Genomic DNA, 21,296 nt, shown 5'->3' with positions numbered 1-21,296 from the left:
TCCGTTAACATGAGATCATTGCTATACATAACCACACTCCTCCACACTGACAAACACACTTGATCATGTGAATTATTGTATTCTGTGTCTGTCAAGAAGTTTTCAGCTCCTGGAGCAGAAAACTGTACTGCTCACTGGTAGCACTCACTGTACTGCTGGCTGCAGAGTGTCAGAGTACAAGTTAAAAATATAACACATTTTACTCACACTGTGTGTCACAAGCCTTTAAATGGCCATGATGGTTGCTAAGGACTAGCACTGTCACAGCTTGACGTTGTGTTTTGAAAGGACTGCAGACCATTACCATGCATGGTTGCCATGTATCAGATTGTCTACACTGGTCACCTGCAACACTTTGACCACACTGTGTTTTATTCCATTTTTCAGTGATGAAAATGATTTTGTGTAGCAGATAAAACTGCAGAAATGTTATGCTATATTATACATTTTACAAAAATTAGTGGAGAGTTGCATCAATAATTCAGTAAAATGCCACAAAATAGAATCCATTTACACTTGGGTTCACTTTACCAGTCGCCAGCACAATCTCACTGTGATGAATGTTAAAGCTACTAATATCAGTGTTGACTGAACCACAGCACATCTCTCTGACATGACAAATACAGAATCACTTCTGTATTTAATCATGGCTGATTGCACCGATTGGAGTGTGAAAACTGAACTCATTTTAACACGATACGAGCTGATAAATATTGAACTTTTTTCACTTTTTTTTTTTTACACTGTTTAGATCCAATTGAATAATTACTTGCTGTGAATAAGTGTGCCTGCAGGGTGGACCTATTGGTACCATATTGATTATATTCTATAATATTTATAAAATTTTATTTTTTAGAATATTATTGAAAAATTAATTTATTCCAGTAATTCCATCACAAACAAAAACACATTTTCCAGATTTATTCTACTCAGATTGATGTTTTCCAGCCTTCATTTCTGATAGTTTTAATTATTTTCAGCTTCTATTGATGAATATTATGTTATATATATATATATAATATATATATATATATATATATATATATATATATATATATATATATATATATATATATATATATATATATATATATATATATATATATATATATATATAATATTATATATTAATATATTAGCATAATATTAAAAATAAGAATGCTATGTCAGACCTATTAAAATATATTTTTAAAACAGAAATATAAGCTTAATAAAAGTTATGTTTAATATTTGCTTAATTGTTGTCATTTTCTTAATGTAGATTTATTTTGACAAATGTGCTTCAATAGAACTGCTGGTGTTGAAAGCTGTGTTTGCTCTTGTGTTTTTCCAGGTGGAGTGGGAGTCATATCCGTTGGGGTCAGCCTTTTAGACTCAGACATGTGACCACAGGGAAATATCTGAGTCTGACTGAAGAGAAGTCTCTTCTTCTGATGGAGAAAGAGAAAGCCGATGTGAGGTCCACTGCCTTCTGTTTCAGGTTGTCCAAGGTAAATCCTCAGTGAAGATCACCACAGTGCCAATGGATACAAGACCTGACTGAGTTTTTGTTCTCTGCTGCTCATCAGGAAAAGCTGGACCCTGGTGTTAGGAAGGAGGTGGATGGGATGGGTACACCAGACATTAAGTATGGTGACTCTGTGTGCTATATTCAACATGTCAACACCTCCCTGTGGCTTACATACCAAACTATTGATGCAAAGTGTGCGCGTATGGGTGGAGTACAGAGAAAGGTATTATGTTGTACATTTGATTCATTTAATCTTTAATGAGTTTTCAGCAGACCTTTCAGGCTTCAACCGCACTGTGTATAACTGTAAGAAACCAACAGTGGCAGAGATTTCAACTGGAGATACACTGATCCACAACATTTTGTCAGGTTTAGTCACTAACTTTTACAATAAAAATAAAATACTTGCTTTTTTCTTCCTGAATAAAAAACTAATCTTACTTAACAATAAACTGTTGTGATATAAAACAATGGCATGTCATCAACAGCCCACAGTTACAAAGCTGTCTCTACCCAAACCCTCCTGGCCTAGTTTTGGGACAGAGACGAAGGAAAGCCTCTCACAGGAATTACAGGATATCTCCTTTAAATATTATAATGCACAAGCTGTTTAAAAGAATACATTGCAAGATTTTTTTTGTTTTTATTTATTTTTTTGGTGTCTAAGTTTATATCAGAGAAAATTTTTCTGATTTACTGTTAGATTTTTGAATCACTGAGTTTTTCATTGCAGTTAAACATAAACCTTTTCATCATAGTTATTGAGCTACTTTTACAGCTGAGGCAAATGTTCCACTGCAGTGTTTGTTACACAGCTCTGCAGTTAAACTTACATTTTATAACAAAGACCAAATGGTTACATTGTTTACAAGTTCACCTTCATTTAGTTCCATATAATAGCTATTTAAAACATTAGCACTTTTTACTAATGTTTCAATATTTTTTTCAGAATTTTAGTTTGTAACAGACCATTCAGAGATTAAGACCTGTTAACTGTAAAATTGGCAGTTTCACGATTTGATCTTTGGTGTATCTCAAAACCAGTTAAGATGAAAATCCACCATAAGAACTTTCAGCCATTGAAAGGTCACACGCTGTCATTCATAGTGCTTCATCAAACATAGACTTGCAGGATATTGTTTTGACACTGCACATCTTTTTTAAAATCCCAGTTCATTCATAGAGTGATCCATCATTTTCTGGGGGATTTTGTTGGTTTTGTATGTTATTTTTGTTGCTTTTTTTTAGGCCATCATGCACCATGAAGGTCACATGGACGATGGGCTCACTCTGTCTCGGTCACAACATGAGGAGAGCCGGACTGCCAGGGTCATCCGCAGTACCGTCTTTCTCTTCAACATTTTCATCAGGTGTGTCCTGACACACTTTCACCTTCACAACTTTATTTACTAGAGATGCACATAAAGCGAGATGTCACAACAGAGCACTGACAGTTTGAGTAAAACAATTGCATCTTCTAAGCATCGTCTAAAACATTTTCATTGATAAACTGGAGTAGGAGCTCTACGAAGAATGGTCATTTGTCAGTTTGTCTTTCACAAATTATACAAAACTCTTTTACTACTTTATAGCAGAGATTAGGAAAGGTTTATCGACCTTGTCATTGACTGACATAAAAAGGAGACTTCCACACTTTTCTTTGGGGCCAATTTCAAAGATGCCTTCATTGTTACTAGAGCGCCTTACTGCTGCTGAAGTCAGAAAAAGTCTGCCCATCTTCTCTGGTGTTCTGTTGTGGGATGAAAATAGTGTCTGAGGTGTGCCTTCAGGTAAAGTTTTACATGCACAGCCCCAGCAGTTCAGAGTGGATTTTTCTACAAGACTACGCTACAGTCTTTACAGTCAACTTTTGCTAAAAAATGGATTTAAATTATGTTAGGTTGCTCTTCTTTCATTGAAGGTTTTTTCTGGACTTATTTGCAGCAGGACAGACAGGAAATTGGTAGAGAATGAATCAGCAATTTCAAATGTGAACCAAGATCAGCATATGAGACATAGTTGGAGATGTGGTTGACTGGGGACTGTTTACAGAATACACTGGGTTCATTAGAGTGTTGTGTGCAGTGTCCTCTTATTTAAGAGGGAATGTCTCCTCCTAGAGGTATAAGGGGCGCATTAGCTTGATTTGATCATAATCCTTTTGATAAGCACATCAGAGCTAGATTTTAGCTTGACGTAGAAGCAGCCTTTTTCTTTTCCCAAAGATTTGTGTGACAAGAAAATCCTGATGAATACAAGAAAACTTCAGTTCAGACCATAATCCATTCAGACACAAAGAGATGAATACAAATGATATGAAGTACAGGAACATAATCAATGTGACAGTATTAGGAAGTAGCCAATATGTGCACAAACTTGCAAAATTCTTAAAGTAATGTCTCTCCATCTACTGATGAAGAGACATGTCCCAACAGTGTGCCAGCCATTCTACTCAGGATACTGAAATACTGCATTAGTGGGAACTTCTTAACCCCTGAATTGAACCCATTTACTTCACACAAAGACAGAAAAAGAGATTTAACCACTTGAGCACCAGCGGTTGTGTCTGAGACAGCAGCCTGTTTTCTGAAGCCACTCTGCAGTTCTGTAGATAAACATGTCTGAGGAGGAGATTGGCCTTGACAATTACTGGAGCAATAACCTGTCACATAAAGTTTAAAACTCAGGATAGATACGCTGCAGGCAGAGAGGCTGCCTTAATGTAGGATAGAGCAAGTCATATTGCCAATACCCTCATTCCTAACAGGAACACAGGTCAGTGATAAAAACTTGGTGGAGCAGAAAAACAAAACTGCTAAAAGATTAAATGCTTTTGAAAGGAGAAAAGGGCAAGAACATGAAAAACAAAGAACGATAACACTGGTAAAGTGCAAACTTCTTTTTTGGATGTACTTTGGCTTAATGAGTATTTGGCAGAATCTGGGCTGTGTTTGAGGTTAGCTTTGAATCATTTTAGAACCTGGTAAAAAGCAGACCAGTATGACACATTGAATCTCTATAATCAAAAATCAAATACCCTCAAACTAAAAAAGCCCTGTTAAATCAGTTGTTCTAAGTTCTGGTTTCCAATAATTACTTATTTGTATTTTACAAACACAAGCTTTACAGTTTATTATATAACCAGAAGTGTATATTGGACTGATTTCATTAAAGTCTTTCTGTTCTATGGGATCTGCAGAGGTCTGGACACAGTGAGAAAGAAAGGAAAAAGTTCTACTTTTGATCTTCCAATAGACTCAGTCAGTCTGAGTCTACAAGATCTGATTGGCTACTTCCAACCACCTGAAGATCACCTGGACCATGAAGACAAGCAGAACCGGCTGAGAGCACTAAAAAACAGACAGAACCTCTTCCAAGAGGAGGTAGGAAGCAGCTCTAGGTGTGTGTGTGTGTGTGTGTGTGTGTGTGTGTGTGTGTGTGTGTGTGTGTGTGCGTGTGTGTGTTGTGTGTGTGTGTGTGTGTGTGTGTGTGTGTGTGTGTGTGTGTGTGTGTGTGTGTATTACAGAGTTTTTCACTCAGAGCAAAGCCAGACGAAATAGACCTTTGGTTGGATCATAATGTCAGTTTTCTTTTGGTGACTTTGGCCTGACAAATTGAACCATATAGCAGTGCTGGCATCCCAAGGGGTTAGCCATCATTTTTCACCTCAGTGACAGTAACTCAGGGGTAACAGAGGTAACTGGCAGATTGCCGGTTCAAATTCTTGTTCTGTCTGCTTCAGTTATGTCCTTGGGCAAGACACTTCACCCAACTTGTCCACTGGTGGTGGCCAGAGGACCCAGTGATGATCACTGTATGCATCCTGTCATTCCTGTGGCTTCAATGTAGCTTACTAGCATCAAATAATGAGTGAATGGCTTAATGCAGTATGAAACTGTTTCTGAGTGCATTGTGTATGTTGGAAGTGAATAAACATGAAATAATTTGCAGACTTCTGAAGCAGTCTTCAAGTGCATAAGTTCTCCACACTTCCACTCTGCTGAGCTTTTTCTACATTGTGGCATTTTCTGACTGTTTTGTGTGAAAACCTGAAATTTTGCATATAACTGTTTGGACAGCTCAGTAGCAGCTCACAGGGGTTTACATGCGTTTTTCATCCAGAAAAATATAAAAATATAATTTTGACTAGTCATCATTACATTCAAAACATCTTAAGTTGTAATTACAGATATGTGTCCCATCAAATGAAAAATCTGGTGACGTCATTTGAGATATCTTAAAAGGAATTTTGACTCATCAAAATGTAATTGAAGATATCTTGAATTATTATTCCTACTAAGCCAGAATGTACATGCAGATATTTTCAATGATTACGGAGAGTCAAAATATAGTTTGGTCTAGTCAAAGTACATAGTGCTTTTCCCCTGTGCCATCGCATTAACCCAAAAGGAATCCTGTTCTTTTGTTCAGGTGATGCTCTGAACGGAAATGAAACCGGCGCTTCCCTTTTTGCTTTTAATAATAATAACAATAACTCTGTGTTTGGGGCTTGCTGGGTTTAGCCCCAGAAAATAATAAAATAATAAAACTATGATCATTATATTAAAATCCAGGAAGCAGAAAATAAAATAGATAATCTACATCTCATCATTATGAAGAAAACAACGTGTTGCTTCAGAGTATCACAGCCATAAGCTCTGTCTGATGCCTGTAGTGAAAAAGAGAAAACTGAACTCCTTGTGTTTGTGTAGGGGATGATCAGCCTGGTGCTGGAGTGTATTGATCGTCTCCATGTGTACAGCAGTGCAGCTCACTTTGCTGAGGTAGTTGGAAGGGAGGCTGCAGAGGCCTGGAGCTCCATCCTGAACTCATTGTATCAACTCCTGGGTACACACAGTATATACAGATTTGGACAAGTTTTACACACCCGCTGCCTCTGCTGACAACTTGTCTAATCCACCTTCCTTTATTGTTTCAAGCTGCACTGATCCGGGGAAACAGGAAAAACTGTGCTCAGTTTTCCGGTTCTCTTGACTGGCTGATAAGCAGACTGGAGCGACTGGAAGCTTCTTCAGGTACAGCAGCTTGAACTTCATGGAGGACGTGTGTACGTTTAATGAGGACGAACATTTTATCTAGGAGAAAAAGAAACGGGTTTGATGCTTCCTGAGGATTTCACCACATGGAACAAGACTTAATTATTAAGATAAGATGATAAATTTCAGAGTCCAACTTAATTAAGTATTTACTGCAGAATATTATTTTAACATCTTGTTGTGGAAGCCCTCGATGTTTGGAAGTCAGTTGTCCAAAAAAAAGAACCTAAAATTAGTTTGCGGCTCTAGCTGTGCTTCAGGCAGGACTCTGTGACACCAAACTCACCAAACTAAGAATGTTGTACTTGGGTCAAAAACCAAAACAAAGTTTCTAAGAAATACTGAAAAAACAAGAAAACTAAGAAGTGCTGATTATATCTAAAGTTCCCAAAATTTCACTGGACAATTTTTGAAGGGTAAAGATGGAAGAAGGCAAGAGATGATGTTTTGTTCATAGTGAAATCAGAAGGATTTAAATGTATGCAAAGCAGAGAACTGTGATTTGGAAACTACATGTTTCCAAGTATGTCTGTGTTGGGAAGCCAACAAACCTCCCACTGGTTTGACCCTTTTTGTGGACTTTTCCCCGTCTCAGCAGTTCCTGAGATTTTAATGATTGATTATTTGATTGGTTTTGCTAGGTATCTTGGAGGTGCTTCATTGTGTGCTGGTGGAAAGCCCAGAAGCCCTAAACATAATCAAAGAAGGACACATCAAATCTATCATTTCTCTTCTGGACAAGCATGGACGCAACCATAAGGTAGCTCACCACTATCAAATGTTATAATTGACATAATCAAATTCCTAAAGTTTCACATGTGCAGCCATATTGAAAGTCTATGTAGTGCTAAGTCTGAAGTTAGACAGACTTAGGCTAGGTTCAAATGACAAAATTGTGTTTAAAATGTTTATAATGAAAACTCAGATAAATGTCCTGAAGTAAGTGAAATGTACTGATCCAGCTTGGGGAAGAAAGGAGAGCTAATCTGTGGTCTGTTGGTGTTGACCAGGTCCTAGACGTGTTGTGTTCACTATGTGTCTGTAATGGCGTGGCAGTGCGCTCCAACCAGCACCTGATCTGTGATAACCTGCTGCCAGGAAGAGATCTGCTGCTGCAGACCCGCCTCATCAACCACGTAAGCAGGTATACACACACACATGCACACGCACACAACTAATGATTGTCTGACTGGAAAATTTAACTGACTAGAGTGAACTGAAACATTTTTGACATTTGTTTTGTGGAGGTTAAAGAAACAAATCCAGATGTACCATCAGTACTCTTCCTCATGTCATTGCTGTCTTTATGTTTTCTAATCTTCCTGTTTGCTTTATTTCTCTCAACAGTATGCGCCCAAACATCTTCCTGGGTGTCAGTGATGGCTCTGCCCAGTACAGAAAATGGTACTATGAACTTATTGTGGATCAGACGGTGCCATTTGTCACGTCTGAACCCACTCACCTCAGGGTTGGCTGGGCCAACACCAGTGGCTATGCACCGTACCCCAGTGGAGGGGAGGGCTGGGGAGGCAATGGGGTGGGTGATGATCTCTACTCCTACGGCTTCGATGGACTTCACCTGTGGTCAGGTAAGCATTGTGATCATACACTGTTCATGCAGCAAGAGAAAAACATTGCTGCTTGCTGGTCTTCAAAATAGTAATCATGTACAGTGATTTGTAAATACGTTCATACACTAAACCACCTTGTCAAAAATAAAGGCAAGCAAGAAATAAAAAACAATTATCTTTTAGCTTTATTTCTTTATTTTTTGTATCTAATTTGGTTTTAAAAAGAGGCTCATATGGACATTGTGACAAAAAAACTTTGATTATATTTTGGAAAAAAACAAGACATAAAAGAATTCTAATAAACAGCATAGTTTGCTGATAAATGATGAGAAGCAAAGTATATTCAGAGGCAACAAGACCAGATGAAAGGTAGCATCATAGAGGTTAGACAGTAAGTGAAAAGGATCTGCACTGATTGACTGGGCAGAGGGAAAAAGCTGGAGGGGATGTAGAGCAGGTGGATGTGTCAATAAATGAGAAAACTGTGGTAAGAAAATGGAAGGAGAACTTTGAGGAGGTAATGACTGAGGAAACAGAGAGAAAGAAAGGAGGAGAGATGGAGATCTCCATACCTGTCCAAGAATGGGCAGGTATGGAGATGTGTGGTATCAGTGCATGTACAGTTTTCGTAAATGCAGTGGTGAAGTAGATGAGCCACACAGTGGAGCTCTGAGGTGATGAGCATTTAAATATCACAAATCTATGTATGTCCCAGCCAGCTGAGGCAGAGCTCTTGTTTTCTTATTTAGTCGTTTGGCCCAATGTGAACTGAATCTGTCTCTCCACCAATCCTGTGCAGGCTGCATTGCACGGACTGTTACATCGCCCAATCAGCACCTGCTGCGTTCAGAAGATGTGGTGAGCTGCTGTCTGGACCTGAGCATTCCCAGCATCTCTTTCAGGATCAACGGCCAGCCCGTTCAGGGCATGTTTGAGAACTTCAACTCAGAGGGCCTTTTCTTTCCTGTGGCCAGTTTCTCTGCGGGGGTCAAGTTAGTGTGTTTAAATGAAAATTCTCTTCACAGTATTACAATCTAACATGGTTTCTGTGACAAACTTAGATATAACATCAGTGCGATTTTCTACTTCAAAACTACATTCAACTTCCATTTCAACAAGTACTGTATTATACAAGCCCAGGAATTTAGAGATGAGCTTCATTACTTTAAATTATTATAAGTTGTGCTAAGATAAATTTCATGATTTCACGTCCCTCCTGTCATCCACGACCCTGCAGGGTGCGTTTTCTCCTCGGGGGGCGTCATGGAGAGTTCAAATTCCTTCCTCCTTCAGGCTATGCTCCCTGCTTTGAGGCAGTGTTGCCCAGGGAGAAACTCAAACTGGAGGCCAGCCAGGACCAGACTGTAGCCAGAGATCTGCTGGGACCCACCGTCACTCTGAGCCAGGCTGCCTTCACACCTACACCTGTGGACACCAGCCAGGTAATGAGAAAGTAATGCTTTAATGCCTTGTTACACTTAATCAATGAAGTGGCTGAAAGCTGATGGCCCAACCCCCTGTGTGTGTGTGCATGTCTGCTTAGATTGTTCTGCCATCTCACTTGGAGAGAATCAGGGGGAAACTTGCAGAAAACATCCATGAACTGTGGGTGATGAACAAGATTGAACTGGGCTGGATGTACGGTGTGGTGAGTATGGAAACATGAGTCTAATTCAGTCAGTTCTGTGGTTAAGATGGGTGGGAAGGCAGGTTTAATGGGCGAGGGTGAAAGCTTTGTTCTGGGAATCAAATTAATAAATGTGTGTATACATTCATTTCATGTTCCTTTTCACATAAATATTAACATACTGCAGCAGTCGTGGCTGTGGGAACAGATGTAATATGGGATGTTTTGTTCGTTTTTGTGTGAATTGCAGGTGCGAGACGATAACAAGCGGCAGCACCCCTGCTTAGTGGAGTTTTCAGAGCTTCCTGAACAGGAACGAAGCTACAACCTGCAAATGTCTCTGGAGACTCTGAAGTAATGCAGCTGCAGACGCTACTTTAATTGAAATATCTATGAGTGGCATCCAATTCTAGATAAACCTTCAGTGGAAATACTGCTGAAAATACTTGCATGTGTTTAATTTATCCTGGTAAAGATGTGCTTAAAGGCTTATAAAAAATTGTTTTCATGGTAAGTGTAAGTTACCACTCTTTTCTACAATTTAACTTGCAAGGTTTTTTAGCACCCTAACTGAGGTCTTCTGAAGCCTTTAGTTCTACTTCCAGTTGTTATAAACATTTTAATTATGTCTCTGGTAGTAAGCATGTTCATTTATAAATGTAAGTATTGTATTAATTTCCTGTTTTGTGACAATCAAAGCAGGAAATAAATTCATTGGCTGGTCTTTCACCTTCCAATGAATTTCCAAAACAATTGTCTGTCATACTTATACCTCAGGAAAATAAAAGGTCAAATTGAAACATTTTATTGATTTCAATTCTGTGTGTTGCAGAACCTTACTTGCTTTGGGATGCCATGTTGGATTGGCAGATGAACATGCTGTTGAAAAAGTAAAGAGCATGAAACTATCACCAACGTGAGTCATACTCACAGTTTGACAATAGTAGCTGAAAAGCACTTTAATTTATTTACTGTGTACACACACACACACACACACACCACACACACACACACATATATATATATATATATATATATATATATATATATATATATATATATATATATATATATATATATATATATATATCATCAATTTACAACAAATGTCCTCACAATGCACTTTACAAGACAAACATTCAGTCAATTACATACATTCCAATTTTTTCTTTGTAGAAATATCTTATAAAATGCTGTCAGGTGTGTTTTATTATGCTAATTGGTAAAACGTTTTTCTCTCCAAAGAAACCCAGACCATGTTGAGTCACTGAGTTTGAAGCAATCTGTCAGACTGAGCATGCACTGACATATAACAAATCCCTTTAAACAGGAAGAAACTTCCAGCAGAACTCACGGCTGATTAGAGGTCAGCTTCTCCTGAGGGCCTGAATAGAGACAGAAAAAATTAGATGTATGCCTGGGGTGATTCCTATGTCTAAAAAAATGTTATGATTGATGACATTAACCCAGCTACTGCTGGGTCAATGGCAGCAGTAGCTCTTTTAAATGCTAAATAGGAGAGTAAGACAGTTAAACTCTGAGCATACTGACATACATCCAAAGGAACAACTTATTATTCTAGTTTCATGTGATCAAACAAAGCAACTGAATACTTAGAGGATCAGATCAAAAGTAATTTTTCATATTATTCAGAATATCACCTCAGGCTCTTAAGTTACCAAGCAGCTTTGTGTGACAGTGTTGTCTTCCAACCCAATCTGTGCAGGTATGAGTTGTCCAGTGGCTACAAACCTGCTCCTCTGGACCTGGGTCACATCAAGCTGACTCCCACACAAGAAGCAATGGTGGACAAGCTGGCTGAAAATGCCCACAATGTCTGGGCAAGAGACCGAATCCGTCAGGGCTGGACATATGGAATCCAACAGGTGAGAGACCATCTTGTGGAGTTGGGCCTTTTCTGTACATTTCATACATAGAAAAAATGATAATGTGTCAAACATGGGAAAGAACAATAAGGTTATGACATGATAAAACCACTGACATGATATAAAAAGACGAACTATTGTGCTTCTGTTCTGTGTACACAAAAGTTTTAATAATAAATATTTAGAAATTGTATTATTTATCATAAGAAGAATTGAGTGATTTATCTGCAGTTTTGGTGGAAGAAGCAACCAGATTTATTTGAGCCACATAGTTCAGGAAGCAACGATGACTCCAAGGTTTCTGCTGAGCAAGTCTGTGTTTGTGTCTGGATGTTGTCCACGTCCAAGGCTGCTGATTTAGCCTGATGCTAACTGATGAGCCCTCTATGCAGTGCAAGATTATAGCGAAGAAATATCATACAGTTATCAGAAGTAGAAAAATTGGACTCAAAATGTGAAAATAGGAGGAACATAAAGGCTGGTTATTGAATTCCATGATCAGAATATTCATATGTTCGAACACACAGGACTTGACGCAGCTCCTCTTAAGTAACTGGATTATTTGAGTTAAACTTGGATTAAAGATTAAATCACTGAGCGGTGATAAACAGATTTATGAAAACATCATAAAGTGATTTGGAGGCAACAGATGTCGTGCTCCAACCTTTCACTCTTCCTCCCCAGAAACCTCTGAGTCATCAATGTTTCCTGAACTATTTGGCTCAAATAAATCTGTCTGCAGTCCTTCAGAAGAACCAGCTTCCTCTTCTTCCTCCAAAACTGTAGAGCCTCACAACAGCCCAGTTCTGTACAAAAACAGCAAAACTGCATTTAGAGTATTCTGTGAGAAATATTTATCATCAAAACTTTTGTATACACAGAATGGGAATGCAGTAGTTCTCCCTTTTATATCATATAAGTGTTTTTATTGTGTCAGGGACACTTTAAAAGCCTTGCAGAGCAAGATGGTTTTTAACAGGATTTCTAAAGTGTAAAGTCAGTAAAGTGAAGCTGCAATGGAAAACAGCTCCAGAGTCTAGGAACAACAGACTCATAAAAGTAGATTTTCACCTGGCTGGTGGGATTGAGGGCTAAATGTTTTTGATAAAAAGATGACATAAATAGTCAGCAACTAGGCCATTTATTAATAGATTAGTTTATATCAAACTCTACTAGGAGCATAGGAAAGCACATAACACAGGGGTGATAGGAGTGTGTTTGATAGGTTTAGTAAGACGTCTGGCTGCTTTGATCAACTAACTTGCTGGAGGGAAATTTATTTATCTGTCCAGACACATTTTTTCAAAAATACTGACCATATAATGTTCTCTAGATCTGCTCGAGAGATCAGCTCTTGTCTTAAATACTTCTGAAATGAACGAAATGAACCAATCATGCTAACATTTTGAATCTGTTCATACTTTGTTGACTTTTTTACCTTTACATTCAAACTCCCCTGAACCCAATGGATCTAAAAGCTCTTGCATTGTGTCTGAAATGTTTGATTTATCCCTTTGATGACTAATGTAATATTTCCTCAGCTCTGTTTACTGATTCTCCTCAGAAATTAACACATCCATTGGGAGGGATGTCTCACACATTGAAAACCTCTGCTGTGAGTCAGCAGCTTTCTCTCTCGGGTGCTGACTCACTTGAGAGGAACAGTGTTTTATAATTAGCTGCCATTGAACTAAAGTGTTGTAAAAACATAACAGAATTTGTTATAGTTGACTGTCTTAACTTTTCCTCCTTGTCAGGATGTGAAGAGTCGGAGAAACCCTCGCCTCGTTCCATACATGCTGCTTGATGAGAGAACCAAAAAGTCTAATAAAGACAGTCTGAGAGAGGCTGTTAGGACTCTATTGGGCTATGGATACAACCTCGAGGCTCCAGACCAGGATCATGGTACAATTCCCAGCTGATGCTAAATGTTTTTAAGCTCAATATTTTCAGTAAAAACATTTTTAAGCAAAATAAATTTCAAACTTAATCAGAAGTGTACCATATCAGAGGGAAACATATTGTATATAACAGAATGTGGTAGTCTAGACCCTCTGGAATGTTACAATGTTTTTTGTGATTTTTTTCAGCCTAAAATGACTGATTTTACTGCATTTTTTTCAAAAGGTTGCAGACAAAGTTGTGCAATTTACTAAACTTCATATTTGCCAAAGTGTATGACCTTCCGAATGAAGACGAAATCTTAAGATGGTTAATATTTAAAGTGAAAAGAACACTTTCAAGTTGAAATAGAATCTTTAATCCAAATCAAATTATGTGGTGTGGAGTTGTCATAGTGCAAAGGAAGACTTCAATACTGGTCATTCAAGTTAATATGAACTGTTTATATCGTAGAAGTAAACCCTACAGAGCTTCTCAAAATAACTTTTACAACAGCAGAAAATAGGCAAATGTTAGCGTTTAGGACAGGGGTGGCAACTCCAGGCCTCCAGGGCCGGTAGATGCATCTCTGCTTCAACCAACTTGAGTCAACTTGAGTTATTGTGGAAATTCATGCATAATTTGGAGTTTACTGCAGATTTTTCTCAAAAAACTTTCTTACTTGTATTAAACAGCTGCCTCAGCCTTAATTTATGTCAAATTACAGTCCATGATTTGTACAGCAAAGTAATAAAAGTCGCATTGACTGTGATAAATAAGCCCAAATATTGCAAATATTTCCAAATTAGCACCACAAACACAAAATCCTGAAGGGACTGAAAAGATGTTCAATAATATTATTTAATTTTAAGAACTGATTGATATTTTAACAGTTTATGAACAGGTTTTATCAGTATATTTAATTAATTATTATTAATTAATAATAATTAATAAAAAAATATTATTAATTTCTTAGCATTTTGGTGGTATATACTTCCACTTTTCAAAAACTTACTGGGCTCTGATATTGCTAGAGTCAACTTCCACTGTATTTGAACAGAATATTTAACCTGAACATTGTTCCACCATTATGTAGTTATGAGATTGTTTGTTTATTTGCCTCCTTCTTATTCAGTGTACCTCCCTCCTTTTCTAACTCTGCAGCTGCTCAGTCTGACGTCAGCAATATGTCTGCAGAGAGATTTCGCATTTTCAGAGCAGAGAAGACCTACTGCGTTAACACTGGGAAGTGGTACTTTGAGCTGGAGGTAAGAGAGAATGATAAAATGATCAACACAGAAATGATGGTGATGGTGAATCTTTTAAAAAGCACTAACTGAAACTGACTATTTGTCTATTATTTCTAATAAGCAGGTGGTGTCCTAAGTTGTGCTAAATCCTCATTTGAGTGAAGTCACTTAATGCCATATTAAGGTCATATTTACTATATAATTAGAGTCAAAGCAACTAGGAATTTTGAAATTATGAATATTAAGGTTCCATGTCATAAAGGCCCATTTCGAGGACAGTGAAATTGAACTTTCAATCTTGGAAAAAGGAAATTCTGACTTCTGAGTTCAAACAGAGGGCATTAAAGCCCTGTTCAGACATGGTTTAATGTGCATCTTAACAAATCTGTACATCAGCACCACAAGTAAAATTCATCGCTGATGTCTGTTCATCTAATCCAGCGGTGGGCAACTCCAGGCCTCGAGGGCCAGTCTCCTGCAACTTTTAGATGTGTCTCTAATTCAACACACCTGAGTCAAATATTAGCAGAACTCTGGAGAACTTGACTGCACTTCGGAAGTGATTCAGCTATTTGATTCAACTGTGTTGGACCAGGGAGACATCTAAGAGTTGCAGGCCTCAAGGACCAAAATTGCCCACCTCTGACCTAATCTGTAAAGAGTAACTGAGTCTTAGCTTTGTGCTTTACGAGGAAATAAACCATATAGCTCCTTCACAGAGCGGGCTGTATGCAGAGCACCCAGCAGGTCGGCTGATGTTCCTGTAACAGCTCAGATACTCCAAATCTCTTGAACTACGCTATTATTCAGACCCTAATATGGCTGAGATTAATCTGAGGCACATCTTTGAGGAGTTATTTTAGCTGCAAACTCTTTATGAACTCACCTGTGTGGTTTTAACAGACACAATAAGAAAGAGTCAACAGTCAGCATTAGCATACAGAGACTTGGAACCATTAAACACCACAGTAGAGCAACCGACAGCTTGCTGGAACAATCAAGGCACATTGCACTGTGTAGAAATAACTGGACATCCCTCAGTGAAACATGTGATTATAGCTTGGTCAATTGGCACAAAAAAACCATACAACTGCATTTCAGAGATAAATTCACTCACGGGCCAAACAAACAAATATCCACAGGACCGTATAATTAGTTTAGGTTAATTGTTTCATAGTCGTTTACACATTTGTTTTTAATTTCTAAGAAGAGTCCTCATATTAACGTTCTGTTTGAGGTTTGTGTTCTGCTCACAATGTAACAACATTGCAATGCTTTTAGACCTGTATTTACCGTCCAATCATCTAGAATGCATGTTAGTGACATATGTGACCAAGGCCTGAGCTTCACTTCTTCTGTACTGCATTCCTATATTGTTCCTGCTGGTTTCTTTAGGTACTGACAGCTGGAGAAATGAGGGTGGGATGGGCAAGACCAGGCTGTCTACCAGACCAGGAGCTGGGATCTGATGACCAGGCCTTTGTCTTCGATGGTTTTAAGGTGATGGATGGATGCATGGATGGATGGATGAAAAACTTAAACCCTAAACTACTTAATTTTCTTTTACACAGTGAGACTTAACTGAACAGAAGTTCCCTTCCCCAGGAGACCTTGAGAGTCTTCATGATACAGAGACTCATGTATTATGATTTTCACTGTTGTGAAAATGTTGTGTTGGAATTCATGATTCTAAAAACATATAACTCAACCACATCGGCTTCCTGCATTTTGCACTTTAGTACACATAGGAGTCAGTGCAGGACACTCTGTTTGAGGTACTCCAGTTTTCAGCAGGAATTTTATAATAAGGCAAACCTCAATAACCTTAACCCTTTAAACCCCACACCATGAGATGACTGACAGAAAATTCAAGAACTCATGTCTCACATATGATACGTTAGGCATTTTAATAATCATCGTCCATAAACTTAAAAGTATATCTGTGATATGCAGGGTTACAGTGTCGAGAAGAATGGTCTTATTGGGCTTATCATCCACTAAGTTTTAGGCAGTTCTGTATTGACTGTTCACATTGTCACACCACCACAAATATGTTCGTCTGGTGCTTGTCATGGTTGATACATGAATTCATTATCAGATCATAAATTTCCTCGATGTGGCCATTGTAAGTTTGATGCAATTTGAAACAAGAATTTAAATTATTCTAAAGTAAAATAAGTAGTTATTTTAACTTAATTCATTAAGCGTGTTTACCATGACAAATTTAAATCACTCTTACTCAAATCATTTATTTTTGTCCAATAAATAGTTCAAATCTTTTTGACTAAATTGTAAAGAAAGTCAATTCAAACTTTAAGTTGTTCCAAACTAAAGAACTAAAATATCCAAAGTTACATTATCACTTACATTTTACTTAAAATACGGCTAGAATTTAAATGATTTCAAATGTATGTTTTAACATGTCACTTTAGTTTTTCAAAGATTGTGTACACTGAAAAAAGAAAATAGTTTATCCAACTTAATTTATTAACTTGGTTTAACTTAATAGATAAAAGGGGGAAGCAAAAGGTCATCACGCTGGAATTAAACCTGCAACGGCAGTGATGAGGACTAAGGTCTCATTATGAGTCATGCTTAACCACTGTGTACCTGGTTGGTGGTGTAGTGGAATAGGATCTGTAGGATGCCAACACAGCATTGAAGTCAACTGAAACAATTACGTTTCAATTAAGTTCATTGAAATTTAGAGTGCACTCCTAGCACACTCTAAGAGTACAATTAAGTTCATTGCAGTGTTGGTATCTTCCATCTGACATGATGATGTAAGCTTCACCAGGGACAGATCCTGTACCAACCAGTGCTGTGGTGGTGCAGGGATAGAACACAACAAACATAAAGAAGCCTCAGTCCTCAACGCGGCCACTGTAAGAATGATTAAACCCTGATGACCTTTTCTGCATGTCTTCTTTCTCTTTCATTACTCACTATCCTGTCTAACTACTCTCAAATGAGTCTGAAAACTGTGGTAAAAACAAACAAACAAAAACATATCAATTAATTAGTTTCCTTCTTTATTTGAAGTAAACTACATGATTTGACTAAGACTGTCATTGAAACGAACTTAATGAATTCAGTGAAATAAAGACTTAATAAATTGAGTTGGATGAACTCAATTCATAACTTAATGAATTGAGTTAGAGGATCATCATGCATGGAGTTGGACAAACTGTAGATTTTGTTGGATAGACATAACTTCAGTTGGTTAAACTTAAATTGAGTTGGAACAACTTGATTGAATTATTTACCAATTGAAGCAATTCAATTAAGCTTGTTCTGCTAATTTCTTTTTACAGTGGGTGGAAACTCAGGGACCAGGGAAAATGCCTTAAAGAATCTCTTGTAGTAACTACAGAAGCCTAAAAAAAATTCAAGCTCTTTTACTGTACTGAGTAGGCCATGTTTTCACTGTGCCAACGTTCTTTGGCTCAGAACGTACTCCTTCAGCAGAAAATCTGTGAACAAGGAACTTAACCTCACACTCAACTTTGACTTCCAGCCATGTGTCTTGTAATATCTTTACAACTTTCTCAATAGCTTTTCCTAGGAGAGAGATGGAGGTTAAACACATAACGACGGGGTCAAGTGTATCATGAGTTGAAAGAGAACATGAAGTTACTGAAAACAGTAGCACTGCCATTTGCAGCTCCTTCAGGCAGGTATCTAAATTTTTTTTTAAGATTAAATAGCAGAGTGAGAAAAAATTTAATTGTCCTTCAACAGTCTAAGTCGTGGCACAGCTTCGCATCTAGTCTAGGATAATTTAAACACTCTAACTATATGCTTTGTCAAAAAGAAATGTTTTAAGCCCAGTCTTCAAAGTAGACATGGTGTCTGCCTTATGGGTTAAAACTGGGAGCTGGCTCCAAAGGACAGGAACCTGATAACGACATCAGTCACATTAATCCTGTCACAAATATACAAAGTCTTTGTAAAGTGACCCTATGTTCAATAAATTATATTTTCTTGTTTTCTTCAGTTTACATGCTGTTTATATTAGATCTACTTCTTTTTAGTTGGTTTTTAATCTTTTGAAGTGTTGTCTGAGTGGGTGATGAGTTTGAACCAGTCCAGAACCACCAGAGTTGTGTTAACCTATAACTCTGCTTCCTGGTCTGGTACCCTAGCTGGTCACTTTTTGAAGGACTAATTATTGCATCAGTTGAAATCAGCAGTTGAATGACGGCACGCGGCGTTAATCACCACTGGTCCAATCAGGGAGACCAGAAAACACTGTTAGCTTTTTGCCTCTGTATGTGCCTGTGTTCTCTCTAGGTACTCCAGTTTCCTCCCATAGTAAAATAAATTAATAAATAAATTGGATTAATTATTCCCTCTAAATTGCCCATTATGTATAATTGTGTAAATGTGGATGGTTGTTAGTCCTGTCTGTCTGTGTCAGTGATGTACTACCAACTGGTCCAGGTTGTACTCCACCTGTTGCTCAATTATCTTTGAATAGGTACCATTGACTGAAACCTCCCTGAGGAGGTTTCAGTCAATGGTACCTGGATGGATGGAGAGTTGTCCGATCACAGACCTTCCTAGAAAGCACTAATATGTGTGTGTATTTGTGTGTTTTGCAGGTCCAGCGCTGGCATCAGGGCAATGAGCACTTTGGCCGTGCCTGGCAGACTGGTGATGTAGTGGGCTGCATGGTGGATCTGAACGAGCACACAATGATGTTCACTATGAATGGAGAAGTGCTGCTGGATGATTCTGGATCTGAGCTGGCCTTCAAGGATTTTGAAGTTGCTGAAGGTAAATGTGCAAAACCATAATCTTGAAGCTGACACTGAATCTAATTAATTTCCATTGTGACAGAAAGACACAGTGGTTTAATTTGTGTCAATATTATTTATTTCAAATATTTGATGTAATTGGTAATTCTGTGAAGTAGTCCCCTCATTATTATGAGGAGCCACTTTTCTCTAATACACACTTCTATAGTCTCATACATACATACTTACAAGACTAAAATTACACATATAGATTATTAAAATATCAGACATGCACCATTTTTCTCACACTACTATGGACTCACATACACACGCAAACACACATAAAACTGCAGATATAGGCTATTAAAATATTACACATACACACCATTTAAAGCATACAGACATACTCGACTGAATGAGAAGCCAGAAATGTATGTGTGCATGAACTAATACTAGACTGAATGAATGACAATACATGTGTATTTAATACATGTCTTTGATAGCCATTTAATACATGTCTATTTAATACATGTGTAATACATGTGCACCTCATTCATTCAGTGAGGTGTCATGGAAGAGGTGGGGCATAATTTGGCTTATTTGTCTTATACTGTCCTCTCTAAAAATAAAAAATTTTGCCAAAGTTACTCAGTCTGGAATCCACAGACGTATGATGCCATCTGCAAAATTATGTCCTGCCTTTTCCATGAAACTTCTCTCTAGGTTAGCTTATGTCATGTTTGAGTATCTCATTCACATGCATGTAATGTCATTCGTTCAGTCTATGATCAGTTTATTTCTATCAATACCCTTCAGCGGCGTGTTTGTTTCTTTGTGGTATTATTTTGTTTTGCATATCAATCACTCACACTTCCTAGAAGACAGCATCACAACGAGCAATGGCTTCAATCACACACTGTCACTGAGACAGAAAGACAAAGGCACTGACTGAATCACGCTGAAGCTTTGACTCCTTGGCAGGAATGTTTAGGCTAAGTTGGGAGCTCTCTGAGAGAACTTGGAGAGTCTTTGAGAATATGGACCCAGGAGTCCAGATATTTAACCTGTTTAACAGGTCACAAGCCTCTCTGAAGTTTCTGTGTAACTGTTTTTTGGGGGGAGCGTGGGGGGGTTAATGCAATGATGACAACATCTTACTGAGTTTGACAGATCAGACCCTGTTTGTGGTATTACAAAATGAAATAGGCACCATGGATAACTCGAGTGCTTATGTCTGTCCCAGGCTTCATCCCAGTGTGCAGTCTGGGAATGTGTCAGGTTGGGAGGATGGATTTTGGTAAAGATGTCAGCACTCTGAAGTACTTCACCATCTGTGGCCTGCAGGAAGGCTATGAGCCGTTCGCTGTCAATATGAACCGGGATGTAACCATGTGGCTCAGCAAGAGGCTGCCTCAGTTTGTGCCTGTGCCCCCCAACCACCAACACATTGAGGTAAGCAGAGCTGCTACAAACACACACTCTGTCCTGTCAACAATATCACAGTCACTACTAATCAGGTCCCCATGTGGTTACCAAACAATACTTTGTGTTTGGGCTCTGAACTGTAGTTTTGATGTTTTTAGGAATCCTGCTGAACCAGTTTGCCAATTCCTAAATGTTGTGTTAATTCTTGCGGCTGTAGGTGAAGGCAAAAAAAAAAGGGTCCAGTTTTAACACATAAGTTGTGGAGTGTTTTCAACGCAAATAAATATTGAAACTGTTGAATAAACTTTGCAAAGATAATTCCAAACTGTTTTCAACATAAAGTTTTGTGT

The 21,296-nt window shown here is 38.1% G+C and overlaps 1 protein-coding gene across 1 annotated transcript in view; it reads left to right on the top strand.

Annotated features, from left to right (window-relative positions):
* ryr2a (ryanodine receptor 2a (cardiac)) overlaps positions 1-21,296 on the top strand; it is a 121,935-nt gene that overhangs the window by 27,162 nt on the left and 73,477 nt on the right. Inside the window, exons 10-29 of the mRNA XM_055021221.1 lie at positions 1,334-1,490; positions 1,569-1,733; positions 2,759-2,880; positions 4,710-4,893; positions 6,223-6,358; positions 6,451-6,546; positions 7,209-7,327; positions 7,578-7,711; positions 7,915-8,156; positions 8,938-9,130; positions 9,376-9,580; positions 9,682-9,786; positions 10,016-10,119; positions 10,598-10,681; positions 11,492-11,651; positions 13,409-13,556; positions 14,697-14,800; positions 16,178-16,282; positions 19,387-19,561; positions 20,765-20,973. Of these exons, the coding sequence (XP_054877196.1) occupies positions 1,334-1,490; positions 1,569-1,733; positions 2,759-2,880; positions 4,710-4,893; positions 6,223-6,358; positions 6,451-6,546; positions 7,209-7,327; positions 7,578-7,711; positions 7,915-8,156; positions 8,938-9,130; positions 9,376-9,580; positions 9,682-9,786; positions 10,016-10,119; positions 10,598-10,681; positions 11,492-11,651; positions 13,409-13,556; positions 14,697-14,800; positions 16,178-16,282; positions 19,387-19,561; positions 20,765-20,973 (2,947 nt within the window). The remainder of the gene's footprint in view (positions 1-1,333; positions 1,491-1,568; positions 1,734-2,758; positions 2,881-4,709; positions 4,894-6,222; positions 6,359-6,450; positions 6,547-7,208; positions 7,328-7,577; positions 7,712-7,914; positions 8,157-8,937; positions 9,131-9,375; positions 9,581-9,681; positions 9,787-10,015; positions 10,120-10,597; positions 10,682-11,491; positions 11,652-13,408; positions 13,557-14,696; positions 14,801-16,177; positions 16,283-19,386; positions 19,562-20,764; positions 20,974-21,296) is intronic.

Source organism: Poeciliopsis prolifica, unplaced genomic scaffold (assembly GCF_027474105.1).
Source record: "Poeciliopsis prolifica strain line A6 unplaced genomic scaffold, Auburn_PproV2 SCAFFOLD074, whole genome shotgun sequence".
Lineage (NCBI taxonomy): Eukaryota > Metazoa > Chordata > Actinopteri > Cyprinodontiformes > Poeciliidae > Poeciliopsis > Poeciliopsis prolifica.
Note: the sequence above shows the minus strand (reverse complement) of the source record. Positions and strands in the feature narration are given on the sequence as shown.